Source organism: Poecilia formosa, unplaced genomic scaffold, assembly GCF_000485575.1.
Source record: "Poecilia formosa unplaced genomic scaffold, Poecilia_formosa-5.1.2 Scaffold104, whole genome shotgun sequence".
Lineage (NCBI taxonomy): Eukaryota > Metazoa > Chordata > Actinopteri > Cyprinodontiformes > Poeciliidae > Poecilia > Poecilia formosa.
This window is the reverse complement of record NW_006800043.1, coordinates 1,118,640-1,140,087: the sequence shown is the minus strand read 5'-3', so window position 1 is coordinate 1,140,087 and position 21,448 is coordinate 1,118,640. Positions and strand designations below refer to the sequence as shown.

Sequence of the window (21,448 nt, the reverse complement as noted above, 5' to 3'; positions counted from 1 at the left end):
TTTTTTAATATGAAGGCTAAACCTCAACATATTGAAATGACTAAGTTGCTAGTTAAAATCCTATTTTAACATTAAATTTAACATCCTATTTTAGCTAGCAACTTAGTTGCTTGCAGAACTTTTATATCACTACATTTTAAGCAATTTGTGACTTAAAAGCAAATGTTTCTACAGTGAATTAATGTTGGCCAACCTGACAATTATCTGTGTAGGTAACAATAGCATTTTAGCTTACAAGCTAAAGCTTCCATGCTAGATTTAACACATTGTCAACATCCTAGTGATAGCCCTCTCGCTTATGTTAGCATTTTAGCAGATTTGCATAATACATGAATTAATTTACTTGAACCACATTAGAGTGATGGCGTGAGGGATAAAGTTTTAGCTAAAATGATTTTGAATACATTTGATGAAAATTGACTAAGTTTAGTCAATGTTAGACAACATGCTAGTCATAGTCAGCATGCTAGTGACAGCATTTCATCTAACATCTAACACGTTTTGGCTAAGGTTAGGAATACACTGATTATGGTTGGACATAAATACAGTTACTAAAATTTATGGAAGTCGATACAAAGTCATAATATAAAAAGAAAAAAAAGCAAGCTTTGTGTGTGTGTGTGTGTGTGTGTGCGCGTGTGTGTAGCAGCAGCCACAAGGTGACACTGTAGTACACACCTTCAGCAACTAAACTCGCCTCTGTAGCTGATCCTATCTTGGTGTAGGGAAACGTCTTTCGCTTTCGGTATTTACATGTCAGTATTATTTTAATGCTTTTCAAGTTGTATGTTGGCGTGTCTTAAATCTATTTAAAGAAATCTGCGCAGGAAGTTTTTAAAGCTGTTAATTTGGCCTCTTAAGTGAGGAAAGGAGCGAGGATCTGATGGACTACCAAATGAGGGGTAAAACTGGACCAGGCTTCCTCCTGACAATCTGCTTTGATCTCCCAATCTCCCCTGTGATATCGAGCTCTGGGAAAGCCTCCTTCACACCTTGTAGCCCTAAAGCAGAAGAGGCAGGGATGGGAGGGGGGTGGGGGGCAAGCTTCTCTGCAACCTCCACATCTTCCTCCTCTTCACTGCCCATCTTTTTCACTTTCTATACCCAGACATTCACCATCCACACCCACACCGGACTCGCTTTTGAAAATCCAGGACCTGATTTAAAATTCTTCTTCAGAGCGAGTCATGCATTTTATATGCATGGTGAGAGCCGGAGAGGAGGTGGAGGAGGGATGGAAGGCGGGAGAGGGGCGTCTTCACTCCAAATGAACTTTCCTCTGCTGTTGGTCTCCTCGGGGATATTTCTGCACACACACACACGCACACACACACCCATCACAGTTTTTGTTTTTTTTTCACAATCTCTGCTTGGCCCTCATTTTCTTGTGCCCACTTGACTCTTTCAACATTAGGTTTTACTGCATCATGATCTGCACAGATTCCAGCGAGCAGCGAGAGGGTCCGCAGCCTTTGAAGACAAGTGTGATCAGAGCAGAGGCAAGAGGGTGTACAAAAACCTGGCCCGGGGGCATTTGTGAAGAGGGGGGGGGGGGTATTTCTGCACTCTGGTGTTTAGCAGCCGAGGAGGGGAAGGCTGACAAGTGCAGCAGCGTTTGGGGACAGCTTTGATGTCTGCTGCCGCTGCCGCTGCTGCTGCTGCTGCAGTCCTTCACAAGGAGACAGTCGCCTTGACACGATCAGGCTCACGCAGGGCTGTGATAGATGTAACAGATAATCAAAAGAGTGTAGCTGATGCGCCGCTCCTCACCTTTGAGCATCTCTAATTCTCTCTCTCTCTCTGCCTTGTTGACTTCGCTCCGAGAGGCAGCTGAGAATCAATAAAGACAAACACAACACGGAGCTCGAGACTGCATCTGCTGGAGAAATCTGATTTATTAGGAACAATATGATCCCACTAGCTTATTGTGGATATAGCAGTAAACAACAGGAACACGATTCACTTTCTCTTTTAATAAGTGCTACAGGTTTTTGTATAGATTATAGACAATGAAACAGGACAGCGACAAGAGTGCTACATTCATATATGCACAGAGGTTATAAAAATTACAGTATATTGCTGTTAAAAGTTCTTCCTATTCCTGCGCAGGAATCGCCCTCTGTTTCATACAAACACACGCATCACTCTGTGAGCCGTGGCGGTTAAAAAGGAGGAGGTTTAGGTCTGGCATTTGACATTTTACACATTAGTTATTGTGTGAGCACGAAGCTGATGAAAGTGAAGCGGCTATAGTACAGTTACACTACATAGAAACCTCTCACTGAGCTGAAGACACACTGCCTTGCAAAAGCATTCCTATGCGTTGAATTATTATTATTATTATTTTTTTCACATTCTGACAAAATTGCAGCCACAAACTTCTATGGATTTTATTGGGATTTTGTGTGACAGACCAACACAGATTAGAGCATAATTGGGAAGTGGAGGAAAAATGATGCATGGTTTTCAAAGTGTCTTGTGCATTTGTATTCCCCAGCAGTAATAGGTATTTTTCAGCTTGTCTCTCTACCAGCTTTCCACATGTAAAATCTTACCAATTGGCCATTTATCCTTTTTTAACATAGCTCAAGCTCAGTCAAAGAACCTCAATACAGATGCAACGCCCCCAGCACGTTTCACCGTGGGGATAACGTTTCCACTCTGCTGTTTAATGCTATTGTTTTGACGTCATAGCGTTTTGCATGACCTAAACTAGTTCATCCAAGCTCTGACTGCAACTTTTAGTGTTGCCGTTCTGCCGGAGAGTGAACTTCTGACCCAGTATTAACCTGCTTTCCTCCAGGATTGACATACACTAGCTCCATCCAGCTTTACCATCAATCCCAACTAGCTTCACCTGTAGCTTGTCACATGCTGTAGAAGTTTAGTTTTGGTCTCATCTTCCACATGTTTTCTGTTTCCTGTACGCAGCAGAACTTTATACATGATTTCTCATGGCTTACTTACAACAGTGACTTTTGACTTGTCGCTCTACCTCAAAGGCAGCGTTTTTAGCGTGGACAGCTAACAGATGCTCTGACGGCAGCTCTTCCACACAGTGAGCCTCTTCAGTGCCTTTCTGCTTAATGCTCTTCCATATCTTTGTAGGTTTGCACTCACGTCAACCTCCTTCTTTTTTCAGATGATGGACTGAGGAGTGCTTTATGATGCGTTCAGTGCTTTGAATGCTGTCTTATAAGCTAACCCTGCTTAAAAGTTCTCCACATTTTAACCTTTGACCTTTCTGGTGTGTTTCTTGATTTCCGTGATGTGTGTTCATAGAACAGCTGCTGACATTACAATGTATTTTATTTGTTGGCATCAGAGTAAAAGGGGCTGAATTTCACACACACCGCAGTTTAGATTTTTCTTTTCTTTTTTTTTTTTAATGTTACATATCTTGTTCTGCACTACTCTGTCTTGGTCTATCCCATAAAATCCCACACAAAAAAAAACAACAGACTGTATTCTGACAAAATGTGAAAAAAGTTTTGCACGGCACACAGTATTCTCTGTCAGATACCTTTAAATTAAAGACCAGTACAAGTTTACTTTGGTTTCCAGCTCTCTACACATGTGTACTGTGAAGTTGTGGCAGTTTAAGCTGTGAGGAATCGTTTTAATCTTGACAGCATAGCAGCCTCGAAGCCGACATCAACGCAACACAAAGATTAATTTCTACACTTTGTTATATTAGCAGCCAGGAAACGATGTAGTTTACAGTGTGATTCCATAGAAAAAGAAAAAGAAAAGTGACTAGTTTTATTCTGAAAGTCTGTAATCTTGTACCTTGAAATAAATTAAAGAAATGTAGCTTTATTCATTGTTATTTCTTCTCTATAGCCTGTCGTATTATAAATACAGTTACACATCATGGGCATCTATTGTGTTACGGTTGACTTTCATCCATGCAACAAAGAAACTGGAGATTTTCTAAGACAGAAAATTAAAATTCCCACTCCATTAAAAGGCTGGGAAGAAGCGTCCAACCAAAATATTTTGGGGACTTGGAATTTTCCATCAGACTGCAACACAAGACAAACATCAATAAAACAGGCTGAAAGGAATAAAAATCAATCCCCCGGATGCTTTCGGAGGACGGACAGAAAAAAGGGTGGGGAGACAGGGGGGGAACAGCTCAGGTTCCAACGACCAGGAGTCCACGACCGAAATGCTGCTTGACTTGATTTCCACCCAGTCACATGTGGCCACGCGAGAACATTTCTCAGTCAGTCCACGTCAACAGCTGTCTGTGTCAGAACGGATTCATTATTGAGTTACTGCGGGGCGGCAGCAACTGGAGGGACACACGTGTCGCCTGAAACCTGGGCGAGACCAGACCAGACAATCGGACCCCGAGAGGAGTCTGTGAGGAGAACCACGAGCGGTCACAAAACTCTTGAGTTGTTTGTGCTAATAGTAAAGCTATAACTCTAACAGAGCGGGTGGTCTACTTCACATTACACTGCTTGAGGGAATGAGCTCTTAAAATTGTCTGGTTAGACATCGGAGGCCCAAGAAAGCAACATTTATTGTACCTCTAACTGATTCTCTCTGTGCGCTCGGCTGCACGTTTCCCTCAGGACACTTGGCAACACACCTTCACGCTTTATTTTATGCTCCTTGAAAACACACACACATAAACACGCACACACACACAGACACACACACACACACACACACACCTCCTTATTTGGTTTGGCATGCAAGAAAAATAAAAACCCAGCACAAAAATCAAGGAGCTTTCAGCTGAGCTGAGCTCAGGCTTCCTTTTCCTCCATTACAGACCCAGAGAGAGAAAGAGAGAGGGAGAGATAGAAAGAGTATAGTGGTGCAATGTGTTCACCTGAGCTGTGTGAGAAGTGAAAACAGTAGACACACACTGTGCTGGCTGCAGTGAGCTGTTTCCATTACACACTCTGAGCAGCTGTTCTGCAGAAGTTCTTTGAAGGACGGCTGTAGGGAGGTAACTGGAGTCCACAGCTCAGACTGGGTCCTTCATCCTATAGCAAGGTTAGGTGGGGGCGTTGGGGTCTGCTGCGTCTTCATCACCGAGCCCTCCTAACACAGGTCCCACACTTCCGCACACCCTGCTTGTGTCTATACTCTACCATTCAAACGTTCATGCAATAAACTAGTACAGAAGCAGGCAAGAAATGAAATAAAAAGACGTGCATTCCTTCTTTCTCCTCAGCCGCAGTCAGCTTGGTTTTCTTGCTCCTCGAATGCGTCTACGGGCCGCGCCTCTGGTTCCCTCTGCTGTTTTTTGATTCGTGTCTGTTTTGACAGAAGGGGGCATGAGGAAAAGAAGCGTTCACAGAGAGGCTTTGAAGAGGGCCAGAATCAGTCTGAAGGTTGTCTCTGAGGGGGTCAGGGGCATCTTTGAAAACAGGAGGCGCAAGAAGTAAAATAAAAAAAAAGGAGGAAGGAGGAGGAGGAGGATGGTTCTGAGAAATAAAGTTGAGCCTGGAGGAGTCAGGAGATGGAGAGAGAGAGAGATACTGTTCACTTTTGTGCAAGGTACGCTCCGATGGTGACGCTGGCCGCTCCGAGTGCAGCCAGACCAAAGACAGTCTTGATGGACGGCCAGTAGCAGCTGAAGACCGACTCCTTTTGTCTGTCGTACAGTTCCACAAATGCATCCTGGAAGAGAAACAAACAGAATACGAAGGTTTATCCGGATGCAAAATGAAAGACTTTGACCAATACATGAGGCAATCCATGCTCTCATCGTCTTTGGTTCAGTTGCAAACTTAAATACAGCTACAGGAAAAAAAAAAAAGCACAACAGTGAGGAAATATATTTTAAGCATTTTCCCAACAACTGAAGGTAAAACAGTTACTTGATTGCACTATGCGCCTGGAAAATACATGATAACACCCCTCTAAAAAAGTTTGTGGCGGCTCTAGAGTTCTGCAAATCCACTCCCATAGGAACAAGTTTTGCTTATCTAGCATTTTTGCCTTTTTTTGGTGCTTCATTCAATTCTTTTGTGTGAAACAGAAGTCTTCATAATCAGGGAAAGCAAAACGTCCTTGTACGAATGGCAACAAAAGTAGGCGAGACAGATTTCTTTTTTTTTTCCTTTTCTTTTTTTCAGAATTACCCTTTAAAAGGTAAATCCCCTGCCGCTACCAGACATGGGTGGAAATAGAGTGTTATTACACCCATCTTGAAGAGAGATCCATTACACCCGCCTACGCTCAGGCTCCAAGAGAGATACCCAGAAGCAGGCTCCAGCCAAGCCAAACATGGGAGTCACCACAATATAACACCCCCGGCATAAAAATATATTGTTTCTCTGCGGGGTTTAAAGAAGCAGGCTGCAAATTAAGAGCGTGTGCGTGTGTGGAGCGGATGCCTCTGCAGCATGTCTCAGATGAGGAAATACAGACGTCTGCTCATGAGCAGTGACGGCAGGAACAGCTGGACAGGAAGTAATGGTGCTAAGCTCTCTGCTGTCCAACACACACTCCAAGGCAGATTATCTTTAACCAAAGTACAATAGGCTACATTTCAGAGGTTTAAGGGAGGAAATGCCAGTAGCACCCTTTCAGTATTATTTTTTTTTTTTGTCACAAGGCCGACCACATGAATCGCTACATGGCCAAGCCGTTACAGCTGAGCGGATCTGATGTCTCTCTTTTTCGGCTGTAATTTGACCTGTCCGTGAACAATGGTGAATTGTTAAGTTTGATTCTTTGCAACAATTGCTGTGTTAGTTCCCGTGGGAATTTGTTTGTCAATATAATCACGTCAGTTTGCTTTACAGTGATTATGTTTTATGCTGCTTGGGAGAACTTTTTTTTTTTTTTTTCCCCCCTCTTCACCCTATTCCAGAAGGTTCATTCATTACGGCTGAATCACAGAATTTCTTAGAACGAAATAAAAAAAAAAAGAACGCACTACGCTAATAAAAGGAGACCGAAGTGCTGTGGGGAGACAAAAGTATTTCCTGTTTCCCTTCCCATTCTGTGGCATTCCTGAGGCCGGGGTCTGATGACACAAGGGAGGAAGAATCAGCAGAATCCTGCAAGCTTAGGCCCTCTGGTGTCTTTAACTGCAACAGGGTCTTTTTAATTATCCAAGCAAAATACCAATGTCAGCATGTTAACACCCACAGAGGGAACGGCGTTATTCAGCAGTCATCAATACATGAGGGTCACTTTAGTTCAAACTGCTAACCATTCAGCTTCAAACTGATGGTGCACCGCTGTCAGACATCAACGTTTCATTCATTTAAAGCAGCAAAAAGTTACAAAGCCCTCCTGACAAGCACAATGCTGCCATACTTTACAGGCGAAAATTTCACAAACTTGCAGACTGGTTGGTGCCGTTGCTTGTGGAAATTGGAATATTGGTTTGTATGTCTTTAAAACAAGTACAGTTAACGCCAGGTAGACTTTTTCAATAGAAAAAAAAAGAATAAATAAAAGAATTAAAAAAATGTAAAGTCATTCATTACTAAGTCATTCAATTTCAAGGCAGAATCGTTACAAAGCACTAAAGGACCTTTTTATGAATGTAACATATTTTTATTGTTATATTTGACACAGAATCATATGCCTATTTTGATGGATGGATGGATAGATGGATGTTTCACTTTACAAATAATAAATTAATTTATTTTTTGTCAAGCATAAAATTGAGCTTTGTTTTTAGAACAAATAAATGAGGTGAATATACCAAAATCAAAATCAAAATTATGTACATTTTAAATCCATTAGAAGATAATCTTAGGTTTCCACTTTCAGTTCGGAAACACTTTCCCCACCTAGTTCACTAAAATGACACTCGACTGAGGATACAACTCATATCCAGCATGTGTGCATGTGACTGACCACCAGCTCGGCTCAACAAAATAGCAAGCTCATGATGAATGTCCTTGAGAGGCCCCAGACAGTCGCCATAGATTCTATTTAAGTCTAAAACAAAAGAAGGCCAATTATAGAAAGGGGTTCACCAGAGATGTGATGGGAGTGTGAATAAAGCCCCAGAAGGGCGTGGATGGTAATGACTCCAAACTAACTCCGGGGAGAGAAGGGAAGCTGAGGCAGAGGAGAAGGGGAGGGATGTCAGGTGAGTATCATGGGACTGAGACATGCTCCATTTCAGCTCCTGGAACTTTTTTTCACCCACACGGCAATGTTTCCAGCAACCATGTGAGAAAGGAGCAAAACAAACCGTGAAGCTTTCCCTTTCTCCTCCGTCCCTGTTCCTTCTGCTGCACCAAAGGGCATTATGTTAATGCAAGCCTTTGAAAAAAAAGAAAAGAAGAAGAAGCAGCGATAAGCAGGTGGAGAACAGCACGCTGAAATTTGACAGGGACACGAACAGGACAATACATCTGCATTACGACAAAAGCTCCCGCGGCAAAGCCCCGCCAGCGTCAGCAGCAGGTGTGCGTTTGGGATACAGAGTCCAAAACAGCAGCCTTTCAGAGTCTTCATTTTTTGGATCAGTGGCTTTTAAAAGGTCACAGCCAGCCAACAGAGAGCAAGAAGCCAAGAAGAAAAATGCCTTCCCAGGTTCGTATCCCGCCCCTTTCTTCACACACAATGAAACCCTCTGAGACGCTCGTATGGACGTAGCTGTGAGGAGTTGACGGGGTCACCACACTTCTCCGCAGGCTGGAAACAGGCCGCTCATGTGTCATGGTTACCCAGACTGGAAGCTCCGCGCACAATTTGCTTTTCCCACCAGCGGGACAGATCTCGTCCTTAACCTCTGATTTGTTTTTCACATGCTCGGCACCTCTGGGTTTTGTTTGGTGTCTTCCTCGTGGACACAAAGGGATTTTCTTCCTCGGATTGGTCGGATGCTGTCTCACGGGGCGACAGGAATACCAAACATTTGCCTGTTCCTGTGGGGTGTTCGCTGTGCTTTTGAAAGTAATCCCTCAACCTGTTCGGATAATAATGATTCATCTTGCGCGCTTGTCTAGCTCTGTTAAAAAACAAGCAAGCAAACAAACACACACACACACACACACACACACACGCACACACACACACACACACACACAAGCAGTAATTTGCCAAAGCTGTTAAAATGATTAGGTGTCCATCCCTGTTTTGTGACGTTTCTGTGGGCTGGAGGAGACGGAGTGAAAGGGATGTGGGTTAAAGTTCAGTTTGTAATTAAGGAGCCTGTTGTGGCTTCGCTGCTATATCCGCCACTGTACCAGGCTTCCCCGCATGTTCTGTTTATTTTCAATTCATTCACCTAGCAGGACACTTATAGGCCGATATTGCACATGCTGCCTCCCACGGCACCTCTTTGATTTTTTTTAATGAGCTTCTTGGAGACTTCTTCTCACCTAATTAGAGTCAAACAAAACTCCCTTTTGAAGTTCCAAAGAGGGGCATACAGGGGGGTGAAAAATGCCAGGAAAGCATTAATGTCCTTATAATTCATAAGTTCAGATCAACATATCTATTAATACGTTTAGCTTCATCTCAATATAGCGTATGCACATTTACAAAAAAAAAAAAAAGAACGAAATCCCTCACTAGACACGAGGGGCGACTTGTCAGCTGCTGCTTGTCTGAAAAAGGTCAAATAAATCAATTCCCCAGGGAGCCCTTCACAGACTGGCCCCAGATAAAAATTTGAGATGACGGTGGAGTTTGTTGCAACACTCATTACCCGATGAATCCCCTTGTGTCAGCAGCCACAAAACAGCTTGCAGCAGCGGACAGAGAGCCCTTCGCTGACCTGTGACAATACTGCAATCCGTGGAAACAATGGTCAGACAGCCAAATGGTGACAAAGTGCACTGGGGAGCGCAGCACATCATCTGTGCAAAGAACGTTAACGGATCAAACCAGAGGACAATGCTAATACAGTAGCTCAGTTTAGCAGGATATGGCCATTAATTAATCGCCCAATTGGCATGATAATTTTTTTCATTTGATTTTATCTTGGTTCAACAAAACAAAAAATGCAAGAAAGGAATGGAAGAAGGAATGAATGAAACTGCAACATGTTCATTGGGTTTACAACTCGGCGCAAGTTGTAAACGCAAGGTGAATCGATTCGGTGCCATCTACAGGTTGTCATGGAGATCTGAACATGCAGTCCAAACATTTTATTGACGTTGGGAGGGCGTAGAACCGTGTCCCCATGTATTTTGTTGGAGGTGCTGCTGGATAATGGGGTCCTGAGATCCATTTTACAAGCTACCCAGTCCTTTTACGTCCAGAGCAAGAGCTGCGTGAGAATTTTCTTCACATAGCAAAGGTCACTTCTCCAGTGAGTCCAGTAGGAACCGTCGTCACAGATACTATTTGAGGTAATCGTGGACAGAATTTCATGCGGGTCTCCTCTTTGCTTTTCGCAGACGATGAGGTTCTATTGGCGCTTTAAGCCATGACCTTCCGTTTGGATCACAAACTTTCAAACCAACAACAAACACAACTTTGTGTTTCAGTAGTGGTCAACAATTGAGTTAACATTGTTGGATTTAGGATAAATTAGTTCTTATAAATGTCTTATAAAGAGGGATGTCCGCCTTTATCTCTCAACCCGCAGCTGGACAACACCGTCTCCATTTCTAACCAGGACTTCTTCAGTTTTTTATTTTACACTTTGCTTTTGTTTTCACACTTTGTGGTAGGCGATTACCTTGCATTTATGCACATACAGAAAAATAGCCCAGTGCTTGTTTTGTTTACTTGTTTCCTTTATGCAAATGCATATTTTACAGTTGTTAATGTGCACTTAATAATATTTCCCTTAATATTCAGATTACCTGAGTAGCTGCTCATGGTGACATGATTATATTTTTATTTTAGTCTCTAAAAAGTCACAAATGAATTATGTTAAAGAATATCTCAGCAGCCACCCCATCAAATAAATATAAAACAAGGAACAGTAACAATGTATACACTTCAGTCACAGGTGTCCAAAACAATATGTTTGCATTGAATCTCCACATCCTATTGGAAGTGCTAGAGGCTGTTAACGCTCGGCAAAGGCACCAACCTCTCCTCATGTGAAACAATAAAAGAAATAATAGCCTTTGCAAAAGAAAAAAAAAAGAGCGAGAGACCATGACGTGAACCATAAGGAATGGAAAACCTTGTTAGTTTTCTGGCTTCTTGAGTTTCTCTGCAAACTCAGGTTTCACACTCCCAACAGTCATTACATTCAGACGTAAAAGGAGAAGCTTTTTTGACGTCTGGATGCAACCCTAAAGGCTCATAAATATTCAAATGTGCGTCAGCGGCAGCATTTGTGTGTTTACAAAACAACTCGCTCTCCCATGGGAGAGAGCTTGCACCGCTGGAACATGAAACACGATCGCCAGTAAATCATCCACACTCCTTATGACACTGCGTGCTTTTTATTGTCTCCATTATTCATTGTCTGTAGCTGCCAGATAAACAGGAGTAGTAACCTTACACACACACACACACACACACACACGAGACTCTGGTTTTTACTCCGGATCCATAGAGCATATTGTAAAGGTATCACACGCCTTGGGCCTTTTGGAAATAAACACAAAGTTGTGAATATTTGTCAAAAGTAAGAACAAAAAATACACATGGTTTCTACATTTCTTCTGAAAATATAAATTTGTTGGAGGGGCTGCGATGGCACAGAGTTAAAACAAGACCCTTAGTCCTGTCACAGGTTCGAGTCCTGACCTGATGGCTGCTGCCGCATATACAGAATAAAGTCCAGTGCAATCAATTGCATTCAGAAGTCGCTTACTTAGTAAAAAAGAATACAAAAAAATCAACCGTCTGATGTGCAAAGCTGGTAAAGACGTGGTTTTAAAGTGGTTCAACAAATATTACTTCTCACGCATCCACATTTGTTGCTATACGCAAACTAACAGAAGTAGCTGTTGCAATTTTGAGTTTTATTGAGGCAATCGTTCATTATTCTTCCCCCTTGTAGAAAAAAAAAATCCAATCCCAACACAGTAAAGGCGACCAGAGCCACTGTACTTTTTGGACAGATGTCAGGAAAACAGTATGACTTTCCAAGACCTCTGACACAGAAAAAAAAAACAGAAGGCAGTTCTACAAACCACTGACTTGGACAACCTGAGAAAAAAAATGTCTGGCTCACATTTAAGATTTTATTTGTATCCTTTTTCCATCCAGTCCATAAATATGTGTCACTTGTGTTAGTCTGTAACAGAAAATCTCTACTAGATACATTAATGTCCGTTTCAATTTGGAAAGGTGCCGGAGTATAAATGCTTGTAAAGATGCTGTATCGTCTTTGTTTTATTTATACTGTTAACGACAGAGTTAAGTACTCCAATTTGTGGAGCACTACCATATGATAGATATCTTCAATGCACATGCCTGGATCTCAAAGTCATGAGCTAATCAATTTTTGTTAAGTGTGCTGATTTTTAATTCAACATCTTTGGCAGCAAGAAATGAATGCCTTGCTTGGAGGGAAATAAACGGCATTTGTTTAATCTGCTCTCCTGGTTTCCCTGTGATCTTCATTAAAGCCCAGGATTTATTATCAGTCCATTCTAGACGGCCGAGATGTCAAAGAAGAGGATAAACTACAAATAGACAATTGTTTTTTCCCCCTCAATAAATCTCCGTGACTCAGTTCCTTCTGCAATCAATCCGATATCCTCCACTCCTCCTCTTTTTTGTCAACAAAAGGAGGGGAAAAAAAAAATTGCCCCAAAAATACACATGGCAGCTAAAAGAGGATGTTTCCTCCTCGGTGGATGTCCGCCTATCCGGCTACCTTGGAACAGGAAGGGACTCAACAGCAGAGCAACTGCTGCGCCGCTATAAATACGGAGAAGTTTCATCAAAGCTCCTTGTTCAGGGCTTCCCAATCTAATAAAACACCTCTCACCTCCTCCTGTTCGGTCCATTTAAAAGGCCACAGATGACGTCCAAGAGCACAGGGAGGGTGGAAAAGGGCAGCTGAGTCATCATGTGTTTGCGTGGATGCTGGTGTGCTCTAAAGTGCATGAGTGGCTTTCCAGTACAGACAGGATGTCTGCCACTTGAAGGCCGGGTGAGGACCTCATCTGAGTTTGTAGCCTTTAATCTGAGTGTAACAAGGAAAGGCAAAAAAAAAAAAGAAAAAAAAAGAGCTGGTCATCTTCATGTGAATAAAGGGGAGGAAGGGAGTGGGAGACACTTTCCAGACTGGTCAGTTTTGTTCACATGTTGCAACTGGGAATGTAAAAAGGAGCACTTGTTTAAAGAGACACTTTGTAATTGAAAGTGGCCCTTTTGAACTGCTCTGAAACATTGAGTGGAAGAAAAGAAGTTAATGATTACACTCCCAGTTAAAACTTCTCCACATCAGAGCTGCTTTATCAGCTTTGGCTTGCTATATATATATATATAAAACACACACAACAAAGCCCATCATTGGCACATGAAGAAAACCTGGGAGTCCCTTCAGCTGAGCTCCTCTCTGCTTGACAGGAACCGTAGATGGAGACCGTGGGAACCATCAGATTTCCCAGGTGGCCCATTGCTTCTCCAGTAACAAACACAATCCAGAGGAGGGGCTCGTTTCCTGCCATAAGGCGGCACGCAGCCTCAGGCCTTAAAAGTAGGATCCGCTGACCCTCAAGACCACACAGCCACGTCTCCAGAAATAGATGTATGAGCGCGAGCCAAAAACGGCTACTGTATATGGAGTCATGACTGGGATGTGTGGGAGCACCACCAGTCACAGAGGGGTCTTGTGAACGTTCGTACAATAAAACACAGAGTTCTTTGATAGAAATGACATGTTTAGTAGTAGCTCTGATGTAACTGGATTACTCAGCCTTAAGAGGTTTTTCAGTCAGGCAAGACAGTCTTTGTTGAAGGAACCTCAACAGTTCAGCCAGTGTGAAGTCACTTCCTGTACCAAGCGCTGCTCAAATGACATCATTGTCTGGTTTAGAACCAAGCCAACCCAAGTATAGTCAGATCAGAGTCTGTGTACGTAGACAGGGAAAGACTCGAGGCAAGCCAAGCATGTAGTCATACTAATTCCATGAAAAGAGGGGGCAGATAGAGGCAGAGCTACAGTTTGGCGGACACTGCAGCTAAGAGACTTTTTATTTGTTTTGAATCAAATCATCCGAGACTCACAGGGAGTGCCTCGCAAGAGTGCTGGTATGTGAAGGAACATTTTCCCCGTTTTGTCACATCACGCCTGCAAACGTGTGCCGAATTTCTTCGCGGTTTCGCGTGGAGAGCGACACAAAGTTCTTACTGGCGAGGTGGCAGTCTTAAACCCTGTACAACTACATTTCATTGATGTCACAGCTGCACGCCTTTCGGGTTTGCATTCCAACCGTCCTTTGGAAAAATAGCTCAAACTCGGCTCATTCTGGACTTTGACTGGGACATTTCAAGGACGTTGTCCTTGCGGAAGATGCCATCGAGGCTTTTTATTTATGCTCTACCTGGTTTTTCCCCCCGGACTGTATTTCACTCCTTCCACCTTCCTGTCAACTATGACCAGCTTCCCTGTCCCTGCTGACGGAAAAAAAAACAAACAAAAAAAAAAACATTCCCACAGTATGATTCACTGCCACCAACATGTTTGTTTATTGCAGAGCTTTCTTTTGACCGTGGTTTGATTTGTACCAACATTAAGTAATAGGTCCAAAATTTATTTGCAAAGTAGGCGACATTTTGAAGGCAATTGGTTACATTGGATTTTATTTAGAGGGAGAAAAATGAGGATGAATAAGTATCCATGAAATATGTTCTTTCTCTCTTGCAACAGCAGAGGCTTTTATGAATGTAATGCTACGCATTTCTTGTATTTTTATGATGTTGCTGAAATTTACTACACAAACGACTTGACTCGACTCATCTTTCATCCCTTCTTTCCTTTCTTCCTTCCTTTGCTACTTTGTGTTGTTCAATCACATTTGAGTTTACCTAAAATGCTTTAGGATTAGAGCTTTTAATGGGACTAAATATACAAAAATTCAAGGGAGACGACACAAAGAATCTGTAATACAACTAGCAACAGTTACTCTAACAGAAATGAGACTTATTTGCCTTTTTTTTTTTTTTCCTGAATAGCCCCTGTAATTTCCCCTACAAAGGTAAATGTAACATCATCCAGGTGAGGATTAATCTTGTCAGGAGAGGAGAAAGTACCCTAACATCAAAGCTCGCCTCCCATTGTCTCCTCTTTCATACAGGAGAGGTCTTGGAAAGTCATCTGCGAAATGAAAGCTTTAGCAGCAAGGTATTTGAGCGGTTTGTGTAACTCGAATACACAGGGGCCCGGTTTCAGGTTCTTCTGTGCTCTCTGCGCGCCCATGTAAATGAGCGAGACCACACTCTGGGACGGGGGCAGATAGACGATCTCAGATGTCTGATAATGTCAGCGAAAACAATCGTGCGTAGGAGGTACGACTCCCGCAGGAACGCCTTTGAAGTCGAGAGAGGAACGGGCGGAGGTCATTGAAAATGTTCCACAAAGTCACAGACAAAAGATGCTTTCTCCGGCAAACTCTGGAGTTAAAGTCGGTGTTAAAACCAAATCAAACTTCTTGCGGTTCTTAGGTTTTCTGTGCTGACACAGAAAACCTAAGAACCGCAAGAAGTTTGATTCTTTGATACTTTCAAGTATGTTAGAAAGTAACTGAAGCTTCTGCTGTTGTTTAGACTGCAGAATGTCTTGGCACACAGAGGAGTTCATTGTCAACTCTGTAGGGTGAACAGGACCCAGATCATGAACCTTTCACCACCTTGCTTCACAATTGGAGTTAGGTGATTTTACGCTCTGGCTCTAAACAAAAAGCAACATTGTGCATTGAGGCAAACGCTGTTGTTCTGGTCTGATCTTATGGAACAATAACACAGTGAAATTGAGGCAAACGCAGTGCAGGGAAATTAAATCTTATCAGGTCGAAGTTTCTTCGTTGGACGGATAAAGATGAGGATATTGTTTTTCACAATAGATAAGAATCAGTGTGTCATGAAAGTCGTTACATTTCCTGTTTCTACTAAGCTTTGATAATGACGCTTTAACTCAAAGCTTTAATTGACACTATTTAGCAGTAACACGGGATTTATGGAAAAAATGTTTATAACATTTATATTTATTGTTCAGGAAGACAAGAAGCTGAAATGATTGTTTTAGGCTTTGCCATTTTGGAAATTGTGGAGTTTCAGACTGAATGACTGATTAATGGAATTTGATACATTTGTGTGTACTTTGTGTTCAATGCATGTCCTATTTAGAATATTGTTTGTTGACATTGCATTGCAAAAGCAAATCTAAATACATTTGTTTCAAATAAAATTATATCTGTATCATTTTTAAGGCAAAAATCTGACTTTAATTAATTTCCACTTGAAGATCAACAAGAAATACTGTCCTTTAACATGTATTCTTCAATCCACCATTTAATATATCTCACTGAGTATACCCTGGACTAGTCAACAGGCCATCAGAACTAAGCATGCACAACTAAAGGCAACATAGAGAGGCTGATTAGCCTAACATCCTTGTTTTTGGACGATGGGAGAAAGCCGGAGTACCCAGGGGAAACCCACAAACACACAGAGAGAATATTCAAATGCCACACAGAAAGCCCCTTTTGTGGCAAAACAAGAGTGTTTACAGCTGCTGCATGCAGCCCTGTCTTCTTCTGTCACATCATCCTTTAATTTCAAGAGCTAATCAGTTGAGAACTAAGTTAAGCAACTAAGTTAAGCAACAACGATTACAAGCGGCTAGATTGTAACTAAAACTAAATTAGACAATGATCTCCAGAATATTTGTTTGGTTGTCATTTTGCAAATAATCTATGTTCCTCTTACAATCCTTAAAAACAAGCCATACATGTTCAGTGTATTGTTTTTTTTGTTTGTTTGTTTAACACAACTGACTTGGGCAATTTAACTGTTGCATCTAAGATGTAGTTATTTTTTTTTCTTCACCTGAGATCACTGCAAAGCCATTCCTTGGCATGAACATCCTATGATGATCGAGTTTGGGGAAATTCCCTAATATCTCGTCTGGTTTTCACAAGCACGTAAACGTTCACTTTGTAAATGACTGTAGAAATCCCCTTTTATTGATCTGACATCAACTGTCACCGTTGTAGGATCAGCGTTGATATTGAACTCAGTAGCTTTCGATAATGAACAAGGGACATAAACAAACACCACTTCAATTCTGACACACATATCCCAAGGCATATGACATATCTGACAAACAGATGATGCAACGCCACATACAGAAATGAGACTCTGAGACTTTATTTGGTGTCTATTCCTGTTTTCGTGACAGATTAAAAAAAAACGGACATGGTGCTGAGAGACAAGATAGAAAGCTTTCTCACAGTCGGACAGTGGTTGCGAAATGCATGACAAAACTTCTCTAACTTCCATAGGAATGAGGTAATGTTAAAAGAAAGAGGAGGCGGGGACGGATATTCTCAGAGAGCCTTTCTCCAAATGAGAAATCCAAGCATGTATCCCGAGTCTGTCCTAGGATTGACTGTTGCCTCTTCTAGAAAAGGTTCTCAGATTTCCCCCTCTTTTCCTTTATAAAAGGCTGGGAATACTGGGGAAAAGTTCATTGACCTCTCTTAGGCAACCAGCTGATTTTCATCTAGGCTGGGGGAGAGGAATCTTAGGAATGCATTGATGTGCAGAGACAAACAACTGCACAGTGAGCTTTAGTCACCCAGGCTGAGAAAGCCAGCAAAAAGCTCAGCTTTATGCCACACGTTACGATTATGTAATAAAATAAGTCCAGTTGAGGTTTATTTCTCTTCAGTGAAGCAATCTGAGTCCAAAGCAACAGTTTGACGCAGAGACGAATGCTATTTCCAGTTCAATGTGACTTAGAGGCCTTGCAGAGGGCTGCGTCTGTTGTGCAAAAGGCTTTGAAAAACGGGTGAATTGTTTGAACAGGCTGGCTCGCTCGGAGCTGTGTGACCTTCCTTGTCTGCGTGCAAAGACCAAAAGGAAACAAGCACATCCTACCTGATGAATTACAATTAGCTTGTCTGTTGTGACAGTGATCGTCCAGTGGGAAAATATGCAGAAAGCAAATGAGGTCTGTGTCACTTTTGTTGAAAAAGAACATCTCTATCTTGCACGAGCTAGGAAAAATGTCATCAGAGACTACTCAGCAGCCCGGTTGTACTCAGACAATGAGACCCAAATTCTACTTTTTATGGTAAAATGTACTCGAATCAAGATAGATTCCAGTTTTCATATCACGGAGATGTCTTTTGTCTAATGAAGCAAAAAAAAAAAAAAAAAAAAAATTAAATGTTTGGCCGTTATGATCACAATTACATTTGGAGGAAATAGGGGGAAGTTTGCAAACTTGCAAACCCAACTGTGAAGTTTGGATNCTGTCCAGTCATTATTCTGTTCAGATACGGCTTTTGTGTTGTGGACGTGTACTGACATGAGCTGAAAGGTCAATTGAAGAGGAAAAAGCCATTACTCTAAAACCAACAACAACAACAACAAAAAAAGATAGATTCCAGTTTTCATATCACGGAGATGTCTTTTGTCTAATGAAGCAAAAAAAATAAAAAATAAAAAATTAAATGTTTGGCCGTTATGATCACAATTACATTTGGAGGAAATAGGGGGAAGTTTGCAAACTTGCAAACCCAACTGTGAAGTTTGGATGGACTGGTGCAGTTCGCGAAATAGATGGCATCATGAGGCAAAAACAGCATGAGGAAATATTGAGGAAACATCTGCTGACATCATATATAAAAATAAAGTGATGGCATAAATAAATCTTCCAAACAGACAAATGAGTCAGATCTCCAAAGGTCTGTGTGAGCCGTCCGCCCTACAAACTGGAGTTATGAAGCCCGCACGAAAAGTTTGTTCAAAATACTAAGGATGTACATAAAGAGTCCAAATATGGCGTTTTCCAAACAGATATAATGTAGGTAACCCTGTCTGATCTAAAATATAACACTGTGAGATGAAAAGCTTGTCATTTTATGCAGTTCATCCAAACAGTTGGTTTCATGTATACCTGCTTATTTTTACTTGGTGCTGTGCAATGCCCATGTGGATGTTTCACGAGTATGTCTATCAGCAGATGGATCAGCTGAGGATCAGATGATGCTCGAGTCAGATGACTTTAACAAGCAACTTTCATCCAAAGTTTCTAGTATTAATTTTTGACTTTCATTTCAACATTAACTCAAATTAAATCATAATCATTTACCCAGCCAGCCCCATTGTCGACCATTCAACTTTTTCTTCTACGAAAGCAGCCATCAGCCTCGACCTGGCAATAAGGAATAAGGGGATTGCCATGTGCCATGTTTATAACTTCATAAGCCTTTAGTTATTGCCTGCCCTTCCGTCTCTCACCTCCCCCCCACCCCCCAACTCCACGGCCCTGATCAAAGGCTCCTTCTAAAGTCCATCCATTTCAGGCAGGAATATTTTTCTCTCTCTTTTCCACCCTGGAATGCAGGAATGTAGACTCATTTAATTTAAACCTGGATTCCCTGAAGGCCAGGTTGCCGGTATCAGAAAATGGGTTCGCACAAACGAACTGAAAAATGTGACACAGCGCCAACTGGAGTCTTCTTTTAACATCAGCGTACTGAAATGCTGTGGATTTTAAAGCTTGAGAAGTACATTTACTGGTGTCACTCTTTGAAGCCTTTTTACCACATAGCCTCTTGAAACGTGAAAGATTTAAAGAAAAAAGGGCCTTTTATAGGATCATTTGCAGAGTTGATTAACGTTCTGGTGGTTAGATTTACAGACATGAGCCTTGTCTAGACAAAAGTCAAAAAAATCCCCCAATAAAGCAAAACGGCGCCCGACATAAATACTGACGTTATAAAAAATAAAAAATAAATCCTATCTGACATAAAATGACTGATACTATATAACCCTAAATAAAAGAAATGACAAGTTCTTAGAAGAAAAAAGATTCACTGTCAGTCCTTCTGTTTTTAGATCCACATTTTCTTTGAGGTATCTTTCATTATTTCTGTGACAGCCCAACAACCAATTAAAGTTCTCCCCTTTGGGGTAGACTGCATGTGTCTGTTAGGGTAAAATAAAATAAAAAAAACCCTGGCAACACCACATTTCACCCTCGCCGAGAAGGCATCACTCATATCCCTTATATATATATTTTTTACACATATTGTCATGCTATAACGATAAACTTCATGGTATTTTATTTATTTATGTGACAGACCGACCCAAAGTGGAGCATAACTGAAAAGTGGAGGGAAAACTGCACATGGTTTTTATTATTTTAGCAAATAAAAATGTGAAACACTGTGGCACTTTTGTGTCAACCCCCATTTTACTCTGACACCCCCCCCAAAAAAAGTCTAGCACAACACACGGCCTTAAAAATTTGCCTAATCAGCAACCAGAGTCTGTTTTTGCTATTTATCCTCTGTAGTTGTTCTGTGAAAACCACTGAGGGTTTCCTAAGGAACATTAGTGACGATGAACATCAAGACACACATCTGACAGGAGAGGAATAAAGTTGTGAGGATCTATGAAGCTTTGAACAGCTCATAGACGACTGCTCTATCTTTCATCCAAAAATGGGAAGATCCACAGCTGAGGTGGGAGAATCAGTTCACTGGAAAACGTTGAGTGTTGTACCCCTCACATCTGGACTTCGTGAAAGAATGTCACGAAGAATCCTACTGGTGATAGAAAGGCATAACACATGGCTACATGACTGGTGGACACGGCACACTCACGGAAGAAGGTGCTCTGGTCAGATGAGAACCAAATTTAACTTTCTATCCTTTATGAGAATGTGAGAATGAAAGCGACTGCGCGCCGATTGCGGCATCCTAAATTTAAATCACGGCGGTGGCAGCATCATGCTTCAGGGATGATTTTCTTCAGCAGGGCTGTGGAAGCTTTTCCGGTCGTGCAGCACCGGCTTGAACGAGAGCCCAAGCATGAGAAGCGTCCCACAAAGTCGACTGTAACTGCAGGCTGAATTTTGTACGCGACCTGCATGGTCACTGGTTGGCTGTTAATTGAGTCTTTGCTCAAAGACCCTGACACCAAACGTCGGAAGCACTCAATCAATACAACATAGACAGAGTGATATCTGAGCAGCGGCTGACCTCACTCAGTGCTGAGAGGAACAGATCCGATTTCCTGTGGGGTATTTGCTCTGTAGCCAAAAAAAAAAAAAAAAAAATCACATTGGGGAGGGGGAGCAGAGAATTATTTACTCCAGACCTCCAGCGATGACAAGAGAAACCTACTTCCTATCATCTGGCTCTTGTCACTTTTTTTTTTTTTTATTCCAGAGAAGGGCTAGGGGTGATTGGGGGGGCAGCAGAGTATGTATGGAGAGGAGCCAATAATGGCATTCTGTTTGTTAATGGCCAGTGCTGTGGTTAGTTGCACTGGGAAATCCCAGAGGATGTGTGTGTGTGTGTGTGTGTGTGTGTGTGTGTGTGTGTGTGTGTGTGTGTGTGTGTGTGTG

General features: G+C 41.9%; 1 protein-coding gene across 1 annotated transcript in view; it reads right to left on the bottom strand.

The window, feature by feature from the left end:
- Positions 1-3,375: 3,375 nt before the first annotated feature.
- The window catches only part of bcl2b (BCL2 apoptosis regulator b), a 33,156-nt gene continuing 15,083 nt past the window's right edge, over positions 3,376-21,448 (bottom strand). Inside the window, exon 2 of the mRNA XM_007559392.2 lies at positions 3,376-5,643. Coding sequence (XP_007559454.1) covers positions 5,506-5,643 — 138 coding nt within the window. The 3' untranslated portion in view covers positions 3,376-5,505. The remainder of the gene's footprint in view (positions 5,644-21,448) is intronic.